At 37.5% G+C, this 24,234-nt stretch overlaps 1 protein-coding gene across 1 annotated transcript in view; it reads right to left on the bottom strand.

Annotated features, from left to right (window-relative positions):
- Nucleotides 1-24,234, bottom strand: part of ARHGAP15 (Rho GTPase activating protein 15) — a 302,239-nt gene that overhangs the window by 121,713 nt on the left and 156,292 nt on the right. The window contains exons 9-10 of the mRNA XM_030952453.1: nucleotides 11,434-11,556; nucleotides 2,342-2,440 (exon numbers count right to left, since the gene is read on the bottom strand). Coding sequence (XP_030808313.1) covers nucleotides 2,342-2,440; nucleotides 11,434-11,556 — 222 coding nt within the window. The remainder of the gene's footprint in view (nucleotides 1-2,341; nucleotides 2,441-11,433; nucleotides 11,557-24,234) is intronic.

Here is a 24,234-nt window from a genome sequence, read left to right as displayed (position 1 = left end):
TCTACACAGGAAAATGTATTAATTAATATCATTTATTCAGATCACTGCTAGACTTGCTGTGCACAGTGATTTTGCTTTAAAATTCAGAAAAGCAACTAGAAAACCAGTAGGTGAATAAAAACTAAATCCATGAGCTGATAGCTAAGAACAACAATCCAGTGGAGCACGAATGGTTTGAAAGTAACATTTAGGGATGGTCTCCTAAGGTCTTTTTCCCTAATAATGCTTTATCTGAAGCAAAGCACGCACGTAACATTTTTGGTACAGTTACAGTATGTGGATGATATAGTCTCTAAATAGGAAAAGAAAGCTTTTCTACCACAGCCAATATGCCAGCTGTACCGAGTATCTAGGCCATCTTACTAAGACTATGAAAGTAAACATACAGTTTTCATTAAATGTGCCTTTCCCATAATTGGTACATAAGTATTTCCCATGACTCTGCAGTTGAGTGTCTTGGCTGGAGGCATATCTGGCCATTAAGAGGAGGGTTTCAGATCTGTTGAGTCTCAGCCATGCCGGGAGACTTGGCACCTCCACACACTGCTTCCTAATACCAACCCCGGCACAAAATGTCATCAGAAGCTTGCATAAACATTGGACTTAGCTTCACATAAATTACTGCTGTCCTGAGATAGTTTATGCCAGAACTCAGTAAAAACAACACTTTGAGTAAATAGAATGTGAGTAAATGGAAGCATCTTAATCCAAGAAAACGATAATAGGAAAAAAAAAACCCTGCATATCAAATATAAACTCATAAATATAGTGATAACATGAAATTTTTATCTCATGCCATGTGATTAGCTTTTATTTACATGTTAGGCTAACCAAAAGGGGTAAGCTTCTCTAAGTTACAGCAAGTTTAAAGAAAACACAAGAACTATAGCGCAGTACTCAGAAGGATGACCGCCTTTGAAGGAACAGTGATACATCTAGTTTCTAATATGAACTTTTTTTGGATAATCTCACAGACAGTAAACATCTAATTACGTTCCTTGAATTTTTCTATTACAGTTCAGCAGTGCAGAGACCTCTGGCCTCACTTCTGCTTGGAGGAGTGAGTGGTCAGATAGTCCAAAACATCTATGAAATATCCAGCACATTCTTGAGGGAGCTTGTGCTGAGGTTGTAACCAAGCAGTTTGTTAGACATGTTCTGCATGGAGTGGCATTTTTGCAATCTAATCTCTGCCTTTCCTTTTCATGTTCTGAATTTCACCTCACAATTCCTCCTCTATTAATAGGCACTTCACACATTTTTCCCCTTTTTTTATCCAGCCTCCAGCCTTCCTCCACAAAAACCCAATGCTACTATCTCCCCCTGCTGAACGATCTCCAGTTTGTTTCAGTCTCTGACTTCCTGCCAATCATTCTGGGAATAATAATATCCCAGTGCTCTCTTTGCTGTATAATTAAAGCATGAATTTCCCTGAGTTTGAAACTCCAGGGTAGTTTTATTGCACCTTTCACTATAAAACCAGGTAACAATGGCAGAATTAAAATAGCTTTTGCCTTTGTGGGTAACGCTCTAAGTATCTTTTTATTTTTCATGGATTCTCTTGTTCTGAGACTCCAGTATGTGGCAGTGACAATGGGTTCACCCAGCCTTATTCTGAAAATAAATTTTCTATCTTTTGCAAGATATATGTTTCCCCAGATCCCTGGAACAAGTTGTAAACTTGTAACAGATGGTGATGAAGCCTCACATTTTTATACAATACATTTTAAGATTCTGCATCTACCGCATGCACCTTCCAAAGAAAATGACCTTCAGTGAGAGAAGATGCACACTGCAGAAAGGAAGGCAGGCAACGGTGTTAAGTACATCCTTTTTACACTATGAAAATCCTTCTTATTAATCAAAACTTTTAATGAGCATGGATACTCATTTCAGTATTTTTGCAATATCATGGTTTTTAAAATAACTGTAAAAATTAGACACCTGCACTCATTAAGAAAAAAAAATATGGCCATGCTAGAATAACATTTATTTTGGTTAAATACAATTCAAGACTTAGGGAAAAGTATTGGCCTTACATTCACCAGGGACTTTAGAATGAAATTACTGACACTTTATTGATGGCTAACATTTGCTTACCCAGAGAAAGACTAAACCAACAACATGTCAAAGAAAAATACGGAATAAGCAGCATGAATGAGTTCTATTAATGTCTTATCATATAAAGAAAATGAAGATACACAGAATGTGATATAGTTCCATTCATAACTACATTATAGAGTGTACTGTCTGCCTACCCTGGCAATCCAAGCAGAGTTACAAGGTTAAAGTTTTTATTACTGTTAGAGAAAAAAAAAGTATCAAATAATAAGGTACTCACCTCTTTTTTCAACAGCTTCTATGCAGAGTCTTACAAACTGGGGAACTGTAGATTTCTCATGCTCACAAACCGAGTGCAAATGGGAGCCAAAAATTTGATCTACATTTGGAAGACAAGAGGAAAATACATTAAGGCATATTATTATTGGTGGGATTTTTCTCTCTTCTCAGCTTGCCTATTAATTTAAAACTCAGATATTGAAGATGCATAGACAAAACCGGAACCAAATCCTTTTTGAGTCCTAGTGGTCATTAGCTTTTGCCCCAGAACCAAATCCCTCCACATCTGCTGCTCATAGTGCTTGATGCTTCCCTCTGGATTCAATTTCAATTGCCACTTGCACCTTAATTTTGACTTTTCTAAGGCTTGGAGGTCTCCAGAGTTTGGCTGGACCTGCCAGAAAAAATGTGCAGGCAGTTCCAGAGCTACAGCTCCCTAAGTCTTTGAATACAAATTTCTACATGACGCACTTGGTCCAACCAACTCATCTGGTTGGGTGACCTGTCCCTTCCATGCATTTGGAAGTTTCACTCTTTCATGGAGCATTGTATGAGGGCAAGGACTTCATTACTTTGCATCATCAGGACTCAGCACAATTTCACCTCAACTTCACAAAGTCTTTTTCTTTACTGATCAAATCGCCTGTTCAGAAAAACAGAAGATACTAGATGTCTTTTGATGAGGATTTCATCTTACACCATGTTTAACTAATGATTAGTCTCACTTCCTTCAGGAGCAATCCTTTAACTAGATAATGCCAACTTTTAGTTTTTGTGATTTCAAAGTTTTGATCAACTTTGACTGTTGATCTTGAAACATATTTGTATTAGCAGGTTCAACCCGTCAGATTACTAATTAGCTTCCTCCACCTCATTTCCACTCCGTGTGTTTGAGAGATTATGAAAAGAGCAATCAGTAACAGGGATGTTGTCAGCTAAAATCAGAATGAATCAAACAGATGAGAGGAACTATTCAATAGGAGCCAGTTAAATGCTGAAACAATAGGAGTGTACTGTCATCATTTATCCGAAGAGACAGTCTCCATATAGCATTTCAACAGAGCATTATGGTTTGTAAATATGGTGTGGAGGCTTTGAAAATTATTATATAGATAGCTGAAAGGTGATAGCACCAGTCTGGACTTTGCACTGAAAACCCAGCAGCTCCCATGGAATTGGATGTTTCCTCCACAGTCAGTGCCACCATACTGGACCATAACCAACTGGAGTTCTTTTTGCTCTAAAACCAACTTATCCTCACTAACAGGCAAAACCCCATTTTTTTAAAAAGATCTGTGCTGCAATAAGCTTCATTTTCATTAATCACCACTATTTCATACTCAGCTCAGATTTCAAGAGTGACTCGATTGCCTTTTCTTTCCTGCCACCCAGAGCAGGGAACGCAGTGACAGAACCAGGGTGTGGGGCAGGGGTCCCTCTGGACTCCTTGAGATGCACCAGGGCAGGTTATACCAGCACCTCCCAAAGTGTGTGATCTGCATTCTGGGAGAGTACATCAGAGCTTGAATTGAAGTTAGCTGGAGTTTGGGCTGCAGAAGAGATGGAGGACTGGGTTCACAGCACTGCTCTGAGGAAGGTTGTGTGCATGTGTGGCGTTAAGCATTAGCGAACAGTCTGTTACATGTTTTGGGGTTATGTTTCTGACAAAGCACAGTCTGGTTACATTTTCTTCATAAAACATTTATAGCTGCCTTCCGTGGTAATTATACATACAGAGATTTATGATTAAAATGTACTAGCACTTCCCCTTTTGACATCTTAATTGTTTTTTAAAATTTTAGCAAAGACCTGTCAAATTCTTTGCATAATATGGAATGGTCTCCAATGTAAATTATGTTAAAAAATAAGTAAAAACATGTCTTATTTGGTGGACAAAGACACTTGTAAACAATTTCAGAAGCAAAACAGGCAAAGAACTGTACTGTGTTTAGATGGCAACACACGAAGAACTGAAATGAAACTAGTGTGTTGCTGTTCAGCAGTTTCTCTTCTGTGTTATAACCACTTTATAATCAACTTCTAGGATTATTTCACAGTTACTCTTTCAATCTCCAACATGAACACAAAGTATTTGGTATTCCTTTTTGGAATTTGGGAGGAAATTTGAACAGGCTGAAAAGAGTCTTACAATTCTCACCTAGTCCGTTACTTCATTTCTTGGTTCAGACTCTATATATTCATCAAAATATTTAACCTAATTTTTTATACCTTTCACTGCATGGATATAGTCACATTGTGTAACCTGCAGTTAAGTTTTAAATCCCCTCCTCTTTAGAACACAGACACTCAGGATTTTTATCTTGGATGGAAGGGCAGCAAAATAGCATTAATGCTTCCTGGGCATCAAAAATGACTATGGTAAAACAACAGCACACAACTGCTTTGGAGGGTTTTTTCCCCCTTCTAGAAATTCATGAGTATTTACAAGTGCATGATCCCATGAGTCATCCAAATAATCTCAATTCTGAGTACTCCTGGACCACAAATTCCGTGACTCTCTCTAATCAATTGATTTTTTGCTGGATCTGTTCCTGCACATAAACATGGGAATGGCAGCAGTTCTACTGCCATATTTACACTTGTGGAGGTCGCAGGGATACTTGAGGAAAACTCAGCTAGGATTTGTTTTTGTGCACTATTTCAAAACACAAAGAATGGTGGGTTGTTCACTTTTTTAGGCAAGATTTGTATGTAACTAAAATTAAAATATTATTTTCTTATTCTAGGTGTAGAGGTATACATATTTTAAAACTAGTCTAAGGGAGGGCTCTCCAGAACAATTTTTTCAAAAAAAACCAAAAAAGAACTGCTCCCAAAGGGATAAGGAAAGCAAAACCCCCTTTGTTTGATTTATTTGTGATAAGGTCCTCCAAAACTTCATCTTTTATGACTTGAAAAAAAGAGATGTACACAACACTCCTAACCTCCTGTTATGACAGTTTATGTTTCCTATCCAGCTTATTTAACTCAAATGCCTGGGAAATAGACACAATTACCACCTTATGGAATGCTACTTAACTTTAAATGCTCCCCTCTGAATAGAAATCCACTTTATCTTCTCAGAGTTATTCCAGTTTCTCAGGAATTATTTCCTCTATAGGCTCCTGAAATGCTCTTGTTTCATCATTTAAAAATTTAAACTAACAATTGTTCAGAAATATCTTTTATTAGAACAAAGGCAATTCCCATGCAGTGGATTCTGTTCACAAGGGCTCGTACAAAGGAGCTGCATACTATGCCCATATACAGCTTTAATCTTTCACTCTTTCAGCTGTTATCAATTTAAAACCAATGAAACTCCCACACTGAGTCCATTTGAGCAGTCAATTTTAATATCTTGGGGCATCTGTAGTTATTCTGAATTGGCTGCAAAAGCAGAACTAACAAGTTAAGCTCTAACCATAAGTCTACATCAGGCTGGTAAACCATACATCAAACACCGACAGTTAGTCAATACTGTAGTATGAAAAACCAACAAGCATTTTTAAGAAGAGCAATATATTCATAATATGTTTGGTGGTATGGTTTACATTACACATCCCTGCTATCTGCACGTTAAGAATCCTGCTGGAGATGGTGGGGTGTGTGACAGCTTCACACAGGGATATAAAACCAGACACCAGAAGAGAAGGGAATGGACGTTCACAAGTTGTATAATATAAAATGATGATTATGGCTGCAATGAATTGCTCGTTCTGGGGAGCTTCAAGTTTTCCCTGAGCTTGACAGGGCTACTTTTTTTTTTTTTGAGTAGCTCTTTCCAGCTGCAGCAAAGCCACTAACCCTGGGCTGCAGAAATCTCGACTATGGGAGACAATTCTTCTGGAAAAGAAACAATTAAAACAAAATCACTAAAGCCACATCCTCACTGAGAATGTCATTGTTTAACTGTTTTGGGTGTACATGGATGAGATGTGGCCACACTTGGAAGGAACTCATTCTTCAGTGTTTTTTATTAAAAAAACAGGGAAGGGCATGTCCAATACTTGCAGTCTCAGGAAGAAGCTTAAATTCTGGCATGAGAGGAGATGGTATAATGGTACAATGCCCAAGTTTTTAGAAATTTGAATTATATCTATGTAATCCTGTGCCTTTCAGGAACAGATTTAACTGTGCAAAATCTGGATTTGAGCTGCTGGACTAACAGAGCTTTGTACCAACATCCAAATAGTTTGTTTTCTTTGTATCTGCTTGAATGTCGGAAGAGGGAAGGAGAATGAAAAGAGAAAATCAGAGATGATTGTACAAGGAGAGGGATAGGACAGTAGGCACCAGAGCTGTGAACTTTTGCAGAGGGAAGTCATGCATTTGGAGCCATATTCTTAAAGGTGACTTCTTCTAGCTGCTCTATCTGTAGTCAGACACATTAAGTCAGACATTAAAGTGATGCTGATTCCAGACTGGGGCTCCAAATAATGCCATGACACTTTTATCATAAGTGGGGCAGGTCCTCAGCTGACTGAAGTCGGGGAGGTTGTCAATGGAGCTCCCCTGATTTATGCAAGCTGGGAATCTTGCCAGTCCTTTTAATGTGGAGATTTACCATGTATCGTTGATCCGTGGTGGTCATCAATTAAAAAAAAAAAATTGCATTTGTGAACAGTTACTATTAAGTGGCATATGAGCTGCCAGATTTGTTTCACATTCTCAGAAAAAAGGAAAATAGTACCACAGACACAGGTCTCTCTTAAGAAATTCTGGTGTTTTACTGGGGACAAGAGCTTGTTTGAATTCAATGAGAGGGTGTCTGCTGTACTACTCAAAACACTTCTCCCAAAATGAGACATTTAAAAATTCTCTGAATCATTTTTTAGCATCATGTCAAAGGAACAAATCACTCTGTTCAGTGTCTGGCCATCCACAAGGTTTAGGAAAATTGTTTCCAAATGTCCATATCAAAGAAAGAAATACCCTTATAACCCGTTGTCCCTGCAAGTCAAAGGAAACATTTCCCAACTTTCCCTAAGCTCTGATGTGCACCAGAACGCTTGCAAAATTCTTTCATAATATGCAAGAATTACAGGATACACCAAAGGTGGGCCTTAATCTGCTCTTTTGGACTTCTCATGAACATTCTGCTCATTACATTGAACTATTCCAAGGTCCAGTAAAACATATGATAGAATAAAGACATTTTCCCTTGCCTGGAAATGGGATGGTTGATGATCTCTGTGCTGTGATCTGCACAACCACCAACATATGCTGAGCCCTGTTCTATAGGCTATCAAGCCAAATCACAGCTAGTTCCTTTCACTAGCAATTGAGTGGCTTTTATTTTCATCTTGAAACAGTTGTAACCGTTCCAAATTTTATGCTGTTTTGGTTTTTGCCTTAGCTTATGAAATACATTCAATGGAGTTCCTTCGTTGTCTAGCTTTTGGGAAAGAAAGATCCACCCTAAAAAAAAAAGAAAGTTAAATACATTTCTTGCCAGCTGCATAGCTTCATTTTCCTCATTTCCCACAGTGTCATTTATGCGAGGTTGTTGCTCATGTTTTTTTACTCTTTGCTGAGAGTGTATTTTGTGATAGTCTATTACCAACACAACCATCATAGCTTTAAAATCACAGTTCCACAGAAGTTTCTTTTCCTTTGTTGGTCTAGAAAATCTAAGAAATCAGGATGCTAGGAGGCCAACATCAAGTTGGAGGTTGGCAATTCATTCTGGGTAATACTAAATCATGACAAAGCTCAAACATAAAGATCAAAGTTCAATTATAGACTATAAAGTTGTTTTAAAAGAGAAGATTTATATATTATTTTTCTAGCATATTAGTGCAGATTCTGTAAATTCTGAGAATATTTCAATGCCGAGGAACCAAGGACCCCTGCCCTAGCGTATAAATTTGGACAGTTATTCTCAAAATAACACTGCTCAAATGGCAGACATGGGACATGCCTCTTATTTACTATTTCTAGGTTGTGTGCACATGTATATCTAAGAACAGAAGTGTGCTTAGAGACACAAACACATTCCACGACGTCCCTGCATTGCACATCATCTCAGAAATGCTTCAAAAACCTTCGAGACCAAGGATATTTTGTGTAAGCATGAGTGAGATGGAACAAGGACAGATGATCTTCATTAGGGCTCTGGCTGGAGCATGAAGAGCCCCAGTCACCAGCCCATTGCAATGAATAGAGCCAATGTGCTGTTCCCATTCTGGCTTCTTTTCTGCACAGGACTAGAAAGCAAATGGGACAATGATGACAAAAATAACTTTTTGTCATGCAAAGTGTCGGTGCATCTTCATTTTCAGATCAACATGTAGCTAACATTTAACCATCAGTCTTCTACATCCCCTGCTCTGAGTGCTATCCTGCTTACTATTTTCATTTAACTCCCTGCTTTACTTTCTACATGGATATCTGCTACACTCTACACAAGCAAAGCTTGGGTAAGAGTTAAATGACAATCACATAATTTCTAGATTTCCTGATAACAGTGTTGGCAGAACAAAGTACCCCAGGAGATCAAACTGCTATTTAATTTTGAAGCCTGTATTCCCAAATTTGGTTAATGTGGAGAAATGTGTGGAGTCTCCTGGCCAAGTGTGCACGCATCAGTGACTCACTGAGCACAGAACTGTGTTTAAGTGAACTTACCACCTTAAAATGTATTTACTCATGACTATAATTTACGTGTTAAATTTATTGGAGTTTTGGTTCCAGTGTGACATACAATGTAAAAAATCAATATAGATTTGAGAGCTTTATAGTGCCCCTGGCAAATATGAATAGCACTTGATGAAAAGTGAAGGTTTTCACAGCACCTACAGTGCCACTGCATTGGAGTAATTAACACCACACGCTTCACAGATATTTATATCAATTCTTCACCAGCACACAGAACAGCTCTTTGTCAGGAATTTGGTACCAAGATGTCCTGCAAGGCTTTATACACACTTTTATTACAAGCCCCTATTTTAAGGGATTTACAATTCTGACAGAAGTATTTCCCTATGGAATAAAAGGTCGTAGGCATGTTCTGAGAGCTGGAGGAATTTTTCTTGTAAAAATTGGTTAACATTTTTTCCCTTAAGAATCAAGCAAATAAATAGTTCTGAGGGGTTTCTGCAACCATTTAAGTCACCTCTAGAAAAATAAATAGATGCATCTTATAATACAAAAATTTGGCAAGCTTTCCATTGGTAATCTGGGTGGTTGAATTTTGTGATTTAAAAATATTCTAATACGAGACTAAAAATTAACATTTAAAAGTGGTCTCTGCATAAGCACTGCAATGGCATTTTCATAATATTTTAACAGATTAAGGGGATAAACTGTGGTGAAGACAATGAAGGAACCTTATCAAATGAGCATTTCACATAGACTTACTGTAGATTGGAATGAAGCCGTACTAACGAACCCTGCCTCATTTGCATGGCCCAAACCTAATCCTAATGAAACTTCATGGTAGATAACTAACGTGTTTTCTTCATGGCAACATTAGTTTGGCAATAAAACTGTGCTGGGTACAGATTCTGAGTTACTGTGCCACTAATCAACAACATCTCTGTTATCCATGGAAAAGTATCTCCAGGTAGAACCAAGTTATGCTGATGAATCAAGAGTTTAATGCAACTCTAGCCAAACCCAAATTCATCTGGCTTTCCTAGAGAGTTATATTAGATGGTGGATTTGAGTTATGCTAATGAATCTGGATCTGTTAGCAGATCACATCCGATCCCTATGCAACACTGCAGGAGAATCATCAACCACACTTTATAAACTAAAACAAAACCCACCCTTAAATCCAGAAATTAAAAGACTATAAATTACTCCTCTTTTACTGTAATAACTGAAAAAAACTAACATGATGCATTCAAATCCCCCCCTCAGCTCACAAAGTACTTCAAGAAGGCAAAACCCCCGGAAGTATTGAAATAATTTACTACAAATATGTAAGGACAGATCCTGAAAGTTTGGTGTGCAGGTGTGCACACCTCACACACACATATTGACACATAAATGACATTTTTTCAAAGTTTCTGTGTCAGCTGGGAGGAGAACCCCATAACTGAGGCACATTGTGGTGTCATATAATGAAGATTTCCTTACAGTAAACAACACTGCACTGAGCATCTCTGCACGTATCTAAAACATAAGAACTTAATTCATCAAATCTTCTTCTCTCCAGACATGGGCCCAGCTGGTGTTGAACTCTTGTAGCTGCTTCATCTTATTCTGGCTGGGGTCAATCTCTTGGCTCAGGACAGAAAAGTTTAATACACACTAGGAACACCCCTTGCCATTTCTGACACACCACTGGAAAACTCACACTCCAGAGACTGACAGGGGTGGCTGGCAAAATGCCTCTTTCTAGTCAATTTGCATGTGCAGTTGTGGGTTTCACACATAATAATTTGGGAGTGCGTAAATTTTTCAAGCATTATTCCAGTCAATATTTAAAAATGCAGCTTTGCTTGGATGTTAGTGGTCAGAACGCTAGTGCCTTCAAGTTAACTACCAGCTTCTCAGTGAAACACTTCTTGGATAAACTAACAAACACGTTTTATCAAAGAAACAATTTTTTAAGAATATGTGAAAGTGATGGCTGACCAGCTTAGCAAGAAATTGGAATAGGAAAAAAAACCTGCACAGATTCAAAGCATTTCTTATTCGTTGACATGTATTTCAAATTGTTAAAAATGGATTTTGTTGGTGAGATAGAAAAATAATGAGAGAAGACAGCAGAAAGTCTTTCAACAAATTAGTCAGCACAGCATCTGAGGGTCCTATTTTGTGTTCTTAAACATAAAACTATATAGATATTCTTCTCTTAAAAAGAAATGGAGTTGTGCAGCGTCTTGATTTGCATTGCTCATGGTGTTAAATTGAGGAGCTTCTACCACTTGCACACCAAAGCAGAAAAAGTACAGGAGCAGTCAGATATCACAGAGGTAGGTGAACCACACATTGATTCTTTTTTTCTTTATAGTTCACCAGTGTTTTATGAGACACAGCAACAAAATCGTATTTAAGAAGTACTTGTCCAATGTACTGAGTCAAACATTCATTTGTGATTTTTAAATTTTTACACCAAAAAGAAGAATAGAAGACTGAACACACCTTTAATAAGTCCCTTTTCTTGCAATGTTTTCAAGGAGGGTCTTCGGGAGATGAACTTCTTTAATCTGCTTTTAATTCGGTTTCTGTCATTTGTGTCAGAGGCACTGTAGTTCAGCCTGAAAACTGAAGGAAATCAAGGGAGAAATTTTTAGTGAAATGATATTTCTAAATTAACAGCAGGTTTCTGAGATATCATGAGAAAAGCGTGGCCACAACCACCCTGGTAAGACCCCAGTCATGCGGTAGGTCAGCAGCGTGGCTGGTTGGACACTACAAACCATCTGATGAATACTTTTGTGAATAAACACGACGAGTTCACCCCATGGGTTACGCGCAGAGCTCGGTTATTTATTGCCCATAAGTATTTGGATGGCGACCAGTTTGCTCATGAAGTGTTCACGGATCCCACAAGTTTCACATGGGTGATTTTTCGAGCTCCAGCTCTGGGCTCCGAATGTGCTACGCACTATTAGCTGTGCACTCCTAGCAATGGGAGAGGATGGATGGTCACACCACCAGAGAAGGACTGGATTCTCTTGCCAAGATGGATTAAGCGTTATATATATATTTAATGCAGTTATAGAAAACATGGCTGCGTGCCACGAAATGTGTGCAAGATGCATTAATTTATGGAAAGAAAAGTATTCCCGTCCTAATGATTATATTTTATTATATTTAAGAATTTACCAAACTGAGAAACAATTTGAGCGTAATTTATTCCTGCTCTGTGTCAAAAAGACATAGAATCCAGCTGCAGAAAATCCCCTGGAGGAGGTTTCAAAGGCATAAATTTAACTTTTTCTCTGCTGAGGTGCTTACAGGGCACCGTGATGGCTATCAAAATAGTAAGCAGAAGTTCAGCATGTTCCAGAAGCAGGAGAGATGCCACGGGGAGAGCTTTCCTAGAGTTTTTCCTGAACCAGCTGGTTTTTAAAGATTTTTAACAAATCACCTGAGACTTGCCACTCTTGAATAATGCTTGCTCAGTGTCCTGAGCTCTGTCACTGTGCCCATTTCTGACTAGTTTAATGGGGCAGCCAGAGTGGTGCAGCCCCCCTTGGCAAAGGCCTCCAGCTCAGAGAGAGGTGGCTTCTTCTCTCTAAGGAAAAACCAGCCTCCCATCTTCTCTTGAAAATCAATTAACCAATTAATCAATCAATCAATCCACCAAAATACAATATTCTCCACTAGGTGAATTGGCAGGAGCCTGGTCCATTGTCCCTTTGACAGAATCTCTAAAGAGATGATTTAGCTGCAGTTGCAGACATGCTCCCTTCTCTCCCCATGCAGACTGAACGTCCCCTACAATGCAGCAATCTTCAGACAGAGGATCCAAGCAAAGAGAGAGCAAAATTAAAAGTATGATCATTATTATTAGTCTTTTTTTTTTATCAAGGCATTTTGCATTAGTTTTAAACAGAACCAGGACATTTAAAGGTGCACAATTATAAAACAATGGCAAGCTAAAATAACTGGTTAAGCAACAGCAACAACCCTGGAATATTGTGGTTTACATTACAAATCTGATTTTAACAGCCAAACTTATAAAATGGTTTATGCTTTGCTGTTGTCAAGGGAGAAAAACTTGCCAAATTGTTCATTTTAAGTAAATAGAACATAGCCAATTAAGGAAAGCAATATTTAAACACATGCCTACAATGATCAGAGCATAGTTTGCTTCTGATTTCACTACTGATTTTAACAGAAGAGTGTTCCATTTTCCCACAGCACTAAAATGACCCCACACATACTTCCACAAACTAGTAATCACACAGGACAAATAAAAGGACACTTTACTGGAAAATACATGGCTTGGTACAATAATCCATCACTTATGAAAACTGAAATTCACATTTTTTAATGGTAGCATTCCTGGAGAGATGTATCATAGAACATAAAGATTAGCATTCAATTGATATGGCTGGTGCTTTTTTAACATTATAGCAGAGGACTTTTTGTTCAAAATTGAGCAATCCTTGGCAGGGACAAGCTAAAATTCCAAGTAACTTGGCTGTGCTATAAAAAGAACAACAAATGGATGTTTCTAATTCTGCATCTTAGTGGTACTTTGAAACAGTGGAGTGAGTTGTATTTAGTTTGGGGTCTCTTGTTGCTCAGTGTCACTCTGTCCATAGCAATTTACAACTAGGTTGGCTTTATCCTAAAGCTTCCCCAAATGATGTAAATGATGCAGGAATGAAAATATACTTCAAGTCCACCATTTGCCTGCCACTTTTCCCATTCTGGGGGCTCTGAAGTGTTTTATGCCCACTTTAACTATTTAAGGTGTTCCGAGTGAAATGTGGTCATCCTGTGAAGGACAGAATAGCAGAGTGAACATCCCTCTCTTTAGAAAAACAATTAACCCAGCTGGAAGTTTTATACCTGAAACAGCAATTATGGTGTTAAAACTACATCTAGAGGTAGGAATAATTATTGTCATGGATATCTTTGTATGTACCACATTTTGCTGTATGGCACACAGTTCAAAACAACAGTTGATGAATTTCTCGTTTTATTCTATTAATTACATGTGAGTCACCAGAAAAAAAGTCCAAGCCTCACCGAAGTTTAAGGGCTTAGATAGCATGTTCCAAAACCAAGCTTAGGCAGAAATATTCATATTGGGATCTCACTTAGAAATATTCTTTCTCTTGCCAAACAATTATTCTCGTGATATCCCCACATTAAAATGTCTGTGCTATACCAAATATTAAAAAAAAAACCTCAAAAAAACAAAACAAAAAACCCTACAATAGTTATAAAACTCAAAAGCACAAAAAATACTTTTTTAACACGTTCCTTTTTAAATTTCAGGTTCTGGTTTGGCCAGAAGTATCCTACATGAAAGAGAGCTGGCAAATATCAAACAACATAAAAAAGGAGAAGTCAGTTCCATACAGAAGCAAAAATAAGACTCTTAGGGACTGAAATATAAAATAACAATAATAATTTTTTTCTGCTAGTGCAAGTGTGTGCAAGGACACTTCATCAGCAAAAGTGTAAGGTGAATATTGTCTGATTTTCATGTTTGGCTGGAGTAAGTTGAATCCTTAGATCTAGAAAAGCATTTTTTATTACTTTTGATACTTTATTAAACCTCCATTATTCCACAGGTTGGAAAGGTATGAAAGGACAAATGAAATAATGGCAAGATCTTTTCCTCAGTTCTCAAGATGTATGAAGTCAAACTAGCTAATCAAAATAGGGAACTGCCATTCAGATTGGGTACAAAAAATAAAATAGTATAAACAGATTTTTAGGACTAAAAGAAAGAACACATCTTTGCCCGTTATCATTGGATAGCACTGTAATAACATTGGCTGAATTAGAGGGGATAAGTACAAGTTAAATGCTCAGAAAAAAAACAACAAACCACCAAAAAGCACTGATCAAAAACTGACCTGTACTTTTCCGGCTTTTAAAAATTGAATCCTTATTCAAATCTAGCCTTAATAATAGCATATAAGTACCAGAAGCATGGAAAGCAAGAACAAACGCAACACCTCCCAGTGACACAATTCAACAGAAAACAAGGAAAGTTTTGACATGTACAGATGAATAATTACTTTTTAACATTCAATGTCCTGGATTTCAGCCATGATGCAATGAGAATAAATTTTTTATAGTTTAATCAGGATTAAGCGGTGACCAACAAATAGCAGGGTGAAGATACAAAAGCCTTGCTCCAAGATTTTGGTATGGTGACTACTCACAGAGGTAGGGAAGGCTCTGAACTCTTCAGGGCCAGGATAAAAATGTTTGAGATAACTTCCTGTGCATTTAATCAAGCATCTAGACAATCCATTTCTAGCAGAATGTTCTTCCTGGGTGTGATGTTCTGAGCAAATAACATCACACCCAGGAAAAACATCACCCATGTTTCCTGGATGATTAAGAATGAAAAATTTTTTAATACGTCCTAAACTCCTTATTTTTGTAACTCCCTATAACACGGTCTCAAATTCCTTCCAATGACTTTTATTTCACTCTTAATTTACTCTGCATTTGTACATAATCTCAGGGGTTTACCTTTGATTAATTCCTGCCAGGTACAGTGTATCTGAACACTTCCAATGTGTTGAAAGCATTGGTTTTTGAAGAACTATCCATTAATGACTTTCTGAACTGTGACAATGGATATTGACAGTGCTTGTCAGACTAAAGCACTATTGATTGTCTCACATCATGTGTATTGCAAAACCAATTTCTTTCAAGTACCTCTTCCTAACTGAAATACATTATTATGATGCCTATCTGTTTATTATAACACCCAAAATTACCGTATGTAATCCATTTGGATGGAAAGAGCAGAATGAAGAGCAGAGATTTAAATATCTTTGCATTTCTACCTTCTCTTCCATTAGCCTTTATCTCCAGAAAAAAAAAAATAGCAAAACAATTAGTCTGGACCATCCATATTTCTTTTAGTACTCTTCAAAGACATTAAAATTTTGTGAAGTTCTTAGAAAGAGATGAGTTGTAGTGTAATGATAACACCCATAAACAGGGTTAAGGTAATTATTTCTCAAGGAATACTGAAAATGATAGGATTACCATTCAAAATACAGAATAGACTGACCAAAATCCTAGCTGGAATATTCTTAAAATACATATGAACAGATCCTTGTGCTTAACTCTTACGTCTGTTGTCTTAAAATAATCATTTTATAAAGTCCTTTACAGACTCATAACCAGTGTCTCCAGCAACACCTTGCAGGACTGAAACAAAGCTGAGATGGCAAAAGAGGGAGGCAGGAATAGGTCTCTATGACTTTGGAGAAAGAAAGTGCCAGTCTAACAGCAGTGCTACCACATATGTGTGAAAATATTAATTGGAAGGAATTAATTAGTTAATTAATTAATTTCAAGCAATAGGGATGCTTAATTGCTGAGTGTCTTATATTTCTGAAGAAGCATATCCTAATGTGCAGAGGTGTATGATTATGCTTACATTCTAAAAGACACTGTAATTTAATATATTGACTCATTACTTCAAGTTTTATTGGATACCACTGGAATTGCGAATTCAACATTTCATCAAATTTTTTTGGCCTGCAGCAGATGTGAAACTACTGTTAGTCCTTTAAGGAAGGAGCAGCATGCATCATTGCCAGTAAAAATTGACAGGTTTTTAACCAGCACCAGAGTTTTGAAAGTGACAAACCCGAGTCCTTCTTCCTTCCTTTTCTTTGTGATGCTCTGAGATGGAGCCAATAAAATCTGCTCTCTAAGGATAAGGAATTCACCTTTATTGAGTGAAGGACTTTTGCCAGTCATCCAGTTTTATCCCCTGGTGAAATCCCTGGGCATGTCTCTGAATTATACACACTATCATGAATTTTTTTTTTTTTTGGTAAAAGAGTAGAATGAGAGACAGGTACACAGTCAGCTTAAGAGTGCTAGAAAAACGAAGGATGGAAAAAAAATATCAGGATTTGGGCATTGCCTCTGATCATTATTCTTATAAGCTTCAAAATTACACATAACTACGGAGCAGAGGCTCGAAATGTGCAGCATCAGAATGGGGATCACCTTCCAGGAGAGGCTCAGAAGATTTTGTTTGATTTGGCACCAAAGGACCTGAAGTGATTCAGGTTTATGGTGCAATAATAGATATTTGCCACAGCAAGTATATCTACATTTACAGATGTTTATGAAGTAAGCTCAGAAATAAACAATAGGAAAAAGAAAACAGTGATTATATAGCACAAATTATTTTTCTGTAATATGACAGCCTAACAACTTAAGTGCTCAGTAGTGTCATTACACTTTGTGAAATTTGCGTGCATTAGCAGTAAAGATTCAATAAAATGGCTGTGTAATTCATATTTTGCATCATGCTCTTATGCTTATAAAATAAAAAAAATGTCCCCCTCTAATAATAAATGGAAATAAATTAATAGCATGTTAAACATCAATACACATTTACATTGTAAAATAAAAATGCCACTCCCCACACAGCTTTTCTTAGTGGTATTTGCACCATAAATGTTTAGAAATGTAAGCAATATTTTTGAGTATATATTGGATTTATAAACACAGATCATACCAGATACCTTTCTTTGATAAAATAAATAACATTTTTTTTTAGAAAATGAAAATGTAATAGGCCAAATCTATCTGGATTTCAGTTGTGCATTTGATATGACGCCAAATAGGAAATGATTAGTTAAACTAGAGAAGATGTAGAGAACTAAAACAATAACTGTGAAGTGACTAAATAAGGTATTAAAATGAGCTTTGTTGAAAGAACTACTGAATTGCAGGGAAGTTACCAGTGGAAGTCCTGAAATATTCTTGGAACTGGTCTCTGAGTTTTCATTAAAGACTTCAGCAGGAAAAGTAGAAGCATTCAAAAAACTGCTTGTTGACTCAAGGCTGGAAGCATCATCAGTTGAGACAAGAATTTGGGATATCAGGCAAGAACTTGGTGACTTTGAGACTGGAAACAGGAGTAACTGGATTAGAACTATGCACAGCATGGTTAGAGAAGGATTGGAATTATGGAATCATGGAGTCATTAAGGTGGGAGAAGACCTCTAAGAACATCAAGTCCAACTCTTCCTCAGCACTTCCAAGCCCACCACTAACCCATGCCCTCAAGTGCCACATCTACACATCTTCTCAACATTTCCAGGGGTCATGACTCAACCACTACCCTGGGCAGCCTATTTCAGTACCCGACCAACAAATCCAAAATATTTAATTTTAATTAATAAAAAATAATCTTCTCTCATGAGCGTGTAACCATGGACACATATGTGAGGTGGAAATTCCTGGCAGAAGAGGTGCAGGCAGCAGCAGTGAGAAGCACCAGGAGAAAGAGGCTGCTGAGATTTTGGAAGGAGCCGGGGAGCTTGGCATGTTTGGCCAGCTGGAAAATGGCTGGGAAGAGCTGGGATTGTTCTCTATGAATTTGCTGGTGGGGCTGGGAAAAGGAGCAGCAGAGGAGAGGAGGACAGCAGGGAGGGAGAGGAGCTGTTTTAACTGAAGAACAATGTTGGCATGAGAATAGATGAGTATAAACTGGCCATAATATGAAGTTCTAAACCACCCTTTTAAAGACGTCGTGGTGGCAAATAAAACTAAAAGAATTTAAGATGCAGCTAAATAAATTTATGTATGAGGACACAGAACACTGTACCTTGTGACAGGAGAGACTGGACTAGATCACCCAGGACTTGCCAAGCATTTATTTCCACAATTTTTTTTGGTATTGTCACAATATTAGAAACATTGTTATACAAACTGAACTCAAATACAAAAACCACAATGCCAGAAATCAATGAATTCATTTTATTCATACAGTATGACCAATTTATGTTCATCTAATGTAAAACATGTGGGGCTTGGATGAAATCTGCTACAGTACACAAAGTCAGAGTATTTAGAGTTTAGGAAGAGAGAGCACAGTGTACTTGGGAAGGGGAAACTGGTCTGCCCAAGCTCATCTCAGGGATTAGAATAGGCTCTTGACACAGCCTCTTTGCAAAAATATTCCCAGGAGAACACTCAATGGATGGAACACATAGGAATTGTAGAGTGGTCCTTGCCCTTACCTGACTGGGTGTATCAGAGTTTGCAGCCACACAGCCTTATCCCACTCATAAAACATGACAGTTACTGAGAAAAAGAGCTGCAATATTTGAGTTAATGATTTTTGAAGCTGACATATATTGTATAAAATATTATTTAAGAAGACTTCACAAAACAAAAAAAGGAATCCCATGCAATTGGAGTTGAGGAAGACAGAGCATGACACTATAGACTATTTCCAGATTAAGTTGAACAAGTAATTTACAATAAATAATGCATTCAGGGGCTTATAGAATATGGAGTTCTGTTTGCTTTCTTCTGTTGTGAAATATATGCAAATAACTTTTAAGTCTTTAAACTTGCCTCCTGAGTTAATATGAAAAAACCCTTTTCAACCTTTTGCAAATATTATGAATAGTCATCACATCCACTAAACTGCTCAGGCAAAAGGACAAGAAAATGATATGGTTCCATTTTCTACCAGGAGCACTGGACAGATTTACACCAAAATAAAACCCTTTTGGGGGGGCTTGGTGCTAGTAGCTATGTGACAATTTTACCTTAAAACCTACATATAATTCTGTCTTATGCATTTGGAAGCAAATTAATTATCTGTAGAGAACAAGGGAGTCTTGTATTTATATCAGCCTTGTTAAGAATTGTACAAATGTTTCATATATTGAAATTTTGACATGTGCTTGGATACCGTGTTGAGCCTCGAATTCAGATCCAGTCTTTTGGGACCCTTCCAGAAAGAATATCCTACCAAGGAATTTACTTTTTCTTGAAACTTTTATCAATTATGTTTCACTCTTCTAGATTTTAGAAGTAAATTAATTTAATATTTAATTATATTCCAATTGTACTCAGTCTCTGGTTATACTCATAACCCTATATTTTTTGACCCACAATGAACTTCTAGTGTTTCTTATACAATAAAGGACAGAATTAATTCACAGTGCCTCAGTTATGAAACCAACATGCTAAAATTGTTTATTTCCAATGAGAAACAGTAGTGACATTCAGCTCTATGTTTGCTGTTTCAAACCACAAGTTCCAGCACATTTTTCTCTTTTAAACAGCAAGTTTAGTACTTTCCAGTGACTGTAGATGTGGCAGTTTATGAAGAAGAAAGGCACAACCATTATCTTTAAAGTAATCAAAAAATATCTAGCCAGAGATCTTAAATCCATTTGCTGTACTCTGTCAACTATACCTTATCAAATTATCCCTACCTCAATTATGTCATTAGAGTAAGAACAACAACAAAAGATCATCCATGAGCTCATTTGTAAAAGGAGCACGTTGTCAGATTTCAGAACACCTTTTACTTCTTACCTCAAGTGAAAATTCTGGTCAGAATCTCCAATAGATATGTTCCCATGAATATAAACCTTAGACAGTCACTCTCATTCCATCAACTAAATTTTATTTTTAAATAGAAATTATTTCCTTTTGATAAAACACAACTGACCTTCAGACTTTTGAGCAGTTGCAGCTCTTTGCTCAGGTAGTGTCCATGAGAGGACACTGGAAAAGCTTCCCTAAAGGTGATTTGGGATCTGCATAAAATAAACAAACCCAAAAAGGGGACCAAAAGCAGGCTACAGGTTTTTGTGAGGCCACAGCTTTTTTTTGGCTACCTTACAGAGGCTGTGAGTGGAGAAGGTGCCTTGTGAGATGTGCTGTGGGTCATCCTCCTGTTGGACTGAGACAAGGGAATTACAGGAGGAAAAGGAAAGTCCAGAAAGGAGCTGTTGGGTTATTTAGCCATGTGTTTTGTGGCTGGGACCCCAAGTCTGCCTGGCCCTTGTGCAAGGGCTCAGAGAGGGACACCTCCAGAGATACTCTGGGCATGTGGTGACATTTAGTCCTTTATCTAGTCTCCAGAACAGCTGCACTGGAACAAGCTGCTTGAGCAGGCAAATAGTTACTAATTATCAGGCTATTTTCCTGAAATAAAATCAGGCCAGCCATCACAACAACTCTGAGACTCTTCAATCAGCTACTTGTGGGGTTTTCATGGGTGCACTGACTCTCTGCTTGACCAGCCATGGTCAAAATTCAGACAAAATGTTAAAAAGAGCCAATAGAAGACTGTTTTAGCTTTAAAATTAATGTTCCAGCTGACAAACTGTGCAGGGGCTTAACCTACATTAGAACATATTTAATAGCATAATTTAGCCTCAAAAAAGAAAAGCAAAATAACTAATGATGGACAAATTTAGGGGTCGAATCTAGTTCAGATAAACATTCAAAAGTTCAGATGTTTAACCAAACCTTATCTTGTCCATGAAAAGCCTCAAACTGAAGGGCCATATCAAATATAAGCAAAGCACAGGAGGTTGTGGAAACTTTTCCTCACAGAAGGAAAACTATTATCAGAAACCTGCACCTTATTGCAGCACTCACGTGTAAAGCAGTTAAGCATCAAAGCGAAAGCAAAACATTTCAGAAAACTGCTTCATGGTCACAGTAATATTTGGATGAAATCCAACACAGAGAAAAGAAAATAATATTAAGGGGAAAGATAATACAAATGCAATTAGACTATCAACCAATAAAACTTGATAGCTGAAACCTTCCAAGCTTAGAGAGAAAAAGGAAACTGGAGATCAGAGGACTCTGCCTTTTGAAGTCTTGCTGTCCAGATCCTAAGGACCATTATCCAGCTGAGTATTTTAAAGACATTATGAATATTCTGTCACAGAATGAGAAAGCTTTATTGCTGTGAATGACCTGTAACTTGAGCAGGGACAGCTACAAATGAATTCCAAATAAACAATTGTTTGGAAAAGGTGAATTCTGCTAGCTTAGCTTTCTGGGTTACAACTCACCAGTTAAAGAACTTGCTTTCAAACAGCATTCTCCTCGTGGGTTATTGATAACAGAAGGTATAATTCTAATGGATCGTCTCCATTCTCACAGTCTTCAAATACAAACAATTTTTAAAAAACTCTATTAGAAAAGATGAGACTGCTGCTCTGCCTTGCCTGCCACTGTTTCTCACTCAGCAGGCAATATCTGCTACAGTACCCCCAAAAAAACCAAATTCAGACAAGAGATGCAGCAAACTACAGCGTTTCAGGATTCTTTCTTTCCATTTCCCCATGTCACCATGTTTCAATCATCCTATTTTCTTATGCCTCTCCCTCACATTTTCTTCTCCTTCCATCCCTACAGCTACCTGTGAAAACAGAAAAAAATTGCTTTTCTCATAGTTGAACCCCTAATTCAAACCATCAGATGTCAAAACAAAAGATACTTTAAACCAGACATCAACTGTCATTTAGAAATGACTGTGTGCCTTGCATTAAGAGCAAAGTTAAAACAGTAAATCAAGTATTCCACTGCTTGTAATTGTGCCTTAATATCAGTTCTGCCCTTGATCCATCATATTGAGTGATCAGATAACACAGTATAATAATCCAGGTGTTACAGTGTTTTCATTATTTATTCATTAATTTTTAGTGCTATCTTTTGATTTTCATTCAAACACATCAACTCTAATACTTTCAAAAGAAGAAAGGAAGGTAGAAGCATTATAGCACCCTAAAATAATCATTAAATTTTAAATAGAAGGGAAAGAGGTTATTACATGTGTTTTCACACAAATATATATACACACAAAGATTATCTTTGCAGGAACTTCTGAACTTCTAGGAAACCACAGAAAGTAGATGAAGAGTTTGGCTTAGGAGAATATATCTATGGCTTGGATATTAGACAGTCACACAGTGATCTTGAGGTCACCACATGCACTGCTTAGTTTTTAGTCCCCGTTCTGGTTCTTCCAGTACCACTTATCAAGGGAAAACCTGTGCTGCTCAGGAGCCTGTTGACTCCTGAGAAAAATAAAATAAAAAGGCCTTTTCTGAATAGGTCACAGCTATTCTGTCCTAGAAAGAGTGAGCATGAAGAGATGTGGAGCATGAGTTCCCACACCTTGAATAAATCTTTCCTTATAGAAACCCACCAAGACAAAGGCTGTCTTTCCCTGATTTATAAGGTTATGCCCCAAATTCTGTTAATTGGTAAATGATCCAATGTGCATCTGGCTGCCCTCCTGTTCTGCCCTGCCCACATCTGGCCACCTTCCCTTGGGCCCTGAGTCCTTGGACTGAAGAATAACCTTCCTCAGCAAAAGTGACTATATAATGTACTGTCACTGCGTCATTGCAAAATATATTAACTGTAAAGCTTTCTCTAGTAGGGATTCATACCTGTATGCTTTTAAAATGATTTCTGTGTTCTGTACCAAGTGTCTTCATGAATTTCAGGATAAGTACATTATAATCCTTTTTTTGTCTCCAAAGGGCTTTTTTTCAAATGCATTAGCACTGGGGTATTTTTAATATTTTGATTTTGTGTATTTTAAATGTGTCATTTGCAAAGAGCTGCTCAGTTTTATAAGAATGTTACTTCTTTGTTTGAATTGAACACCTTAAAAATTAATTACAAAAACTGTTATCACATGTAGGAACATATTTTATGTGCTATGAAAAGCCTTAAGGCAGGTTTGCTCCTTAGTTTTCATAATGAATGCACTGGATGCAAGAGATTAAAGGACAGAAAAATCTACCTGTCCTGGTTGTTTACTTCTAATGTCTAAAAATGTGTCAATGAAAGAGATAAATACAATCCCTACACTGCATCAGGTGAACCATTTCCACATGAGAGACTGAATTCTGCTTTCCAAGTCTGTGGGAAGGCCTAAACTTGAATATCAGCGCAAAAAACACTGACTGAAAGGGAAAGAGATTCAGAAAAGAGTTCTTTGAGGTGATCAGAAAAGAAAAGCAGCACCCTGTCATAGGAAAGACTACAAAATCTTGGCTGGCCTGGTTATCAGCCCAAGCAGGGGGTGGTACACCTGAGGCAGAACTGCTGAAAATGAGGAGCAGGCTAAATGTTGCCACAAGAACACAATTGCACCACAAGTCCATTTACGCTGAAAATCAGAGTGCTTTCAGCTTGAAAACTGAAGTTTTGGAACATTTTTCCAGCCTGAGCTGAGGGGCAAAAGCATTACTACTGAATTTCATTAATTATGAAAGGAATCAAATGAGGTAGTTGTTTTCAAGAGCTGGGGAATTGATTCAATGCTACAAAAAGTCTGTCTGAGGCAGATAATGCTGTGTTACACTTTTCAATAACAGCAACGCAAGTGAATTCCTCTTGGGTGAATCCTGGGCGCACTTAAGACAATGGCCAATGGAATTAATTAAATGGAGCCAAATATCCTCGGCGGTGAGGGGAGCT

This window comes from Camarhynchus parvulus, chromosome 7 (genome assembly GCF_901933205.1).
Source record: "Camarhynchus parvulus chromosome 7, STF_HiC, whole genome shotgun sequence".
NCBI classification, from domain to species: Eukaryota; Metazoa; Chordata; class Aves; order Passeriformes; family Thraupidae; genus Camarhynchus; species Camarhynchus parvulus.
Note: the sequence above shows the minus strand (reverse complement) of the source record. Positions and strands in the feature narration are given on the sequence as shown.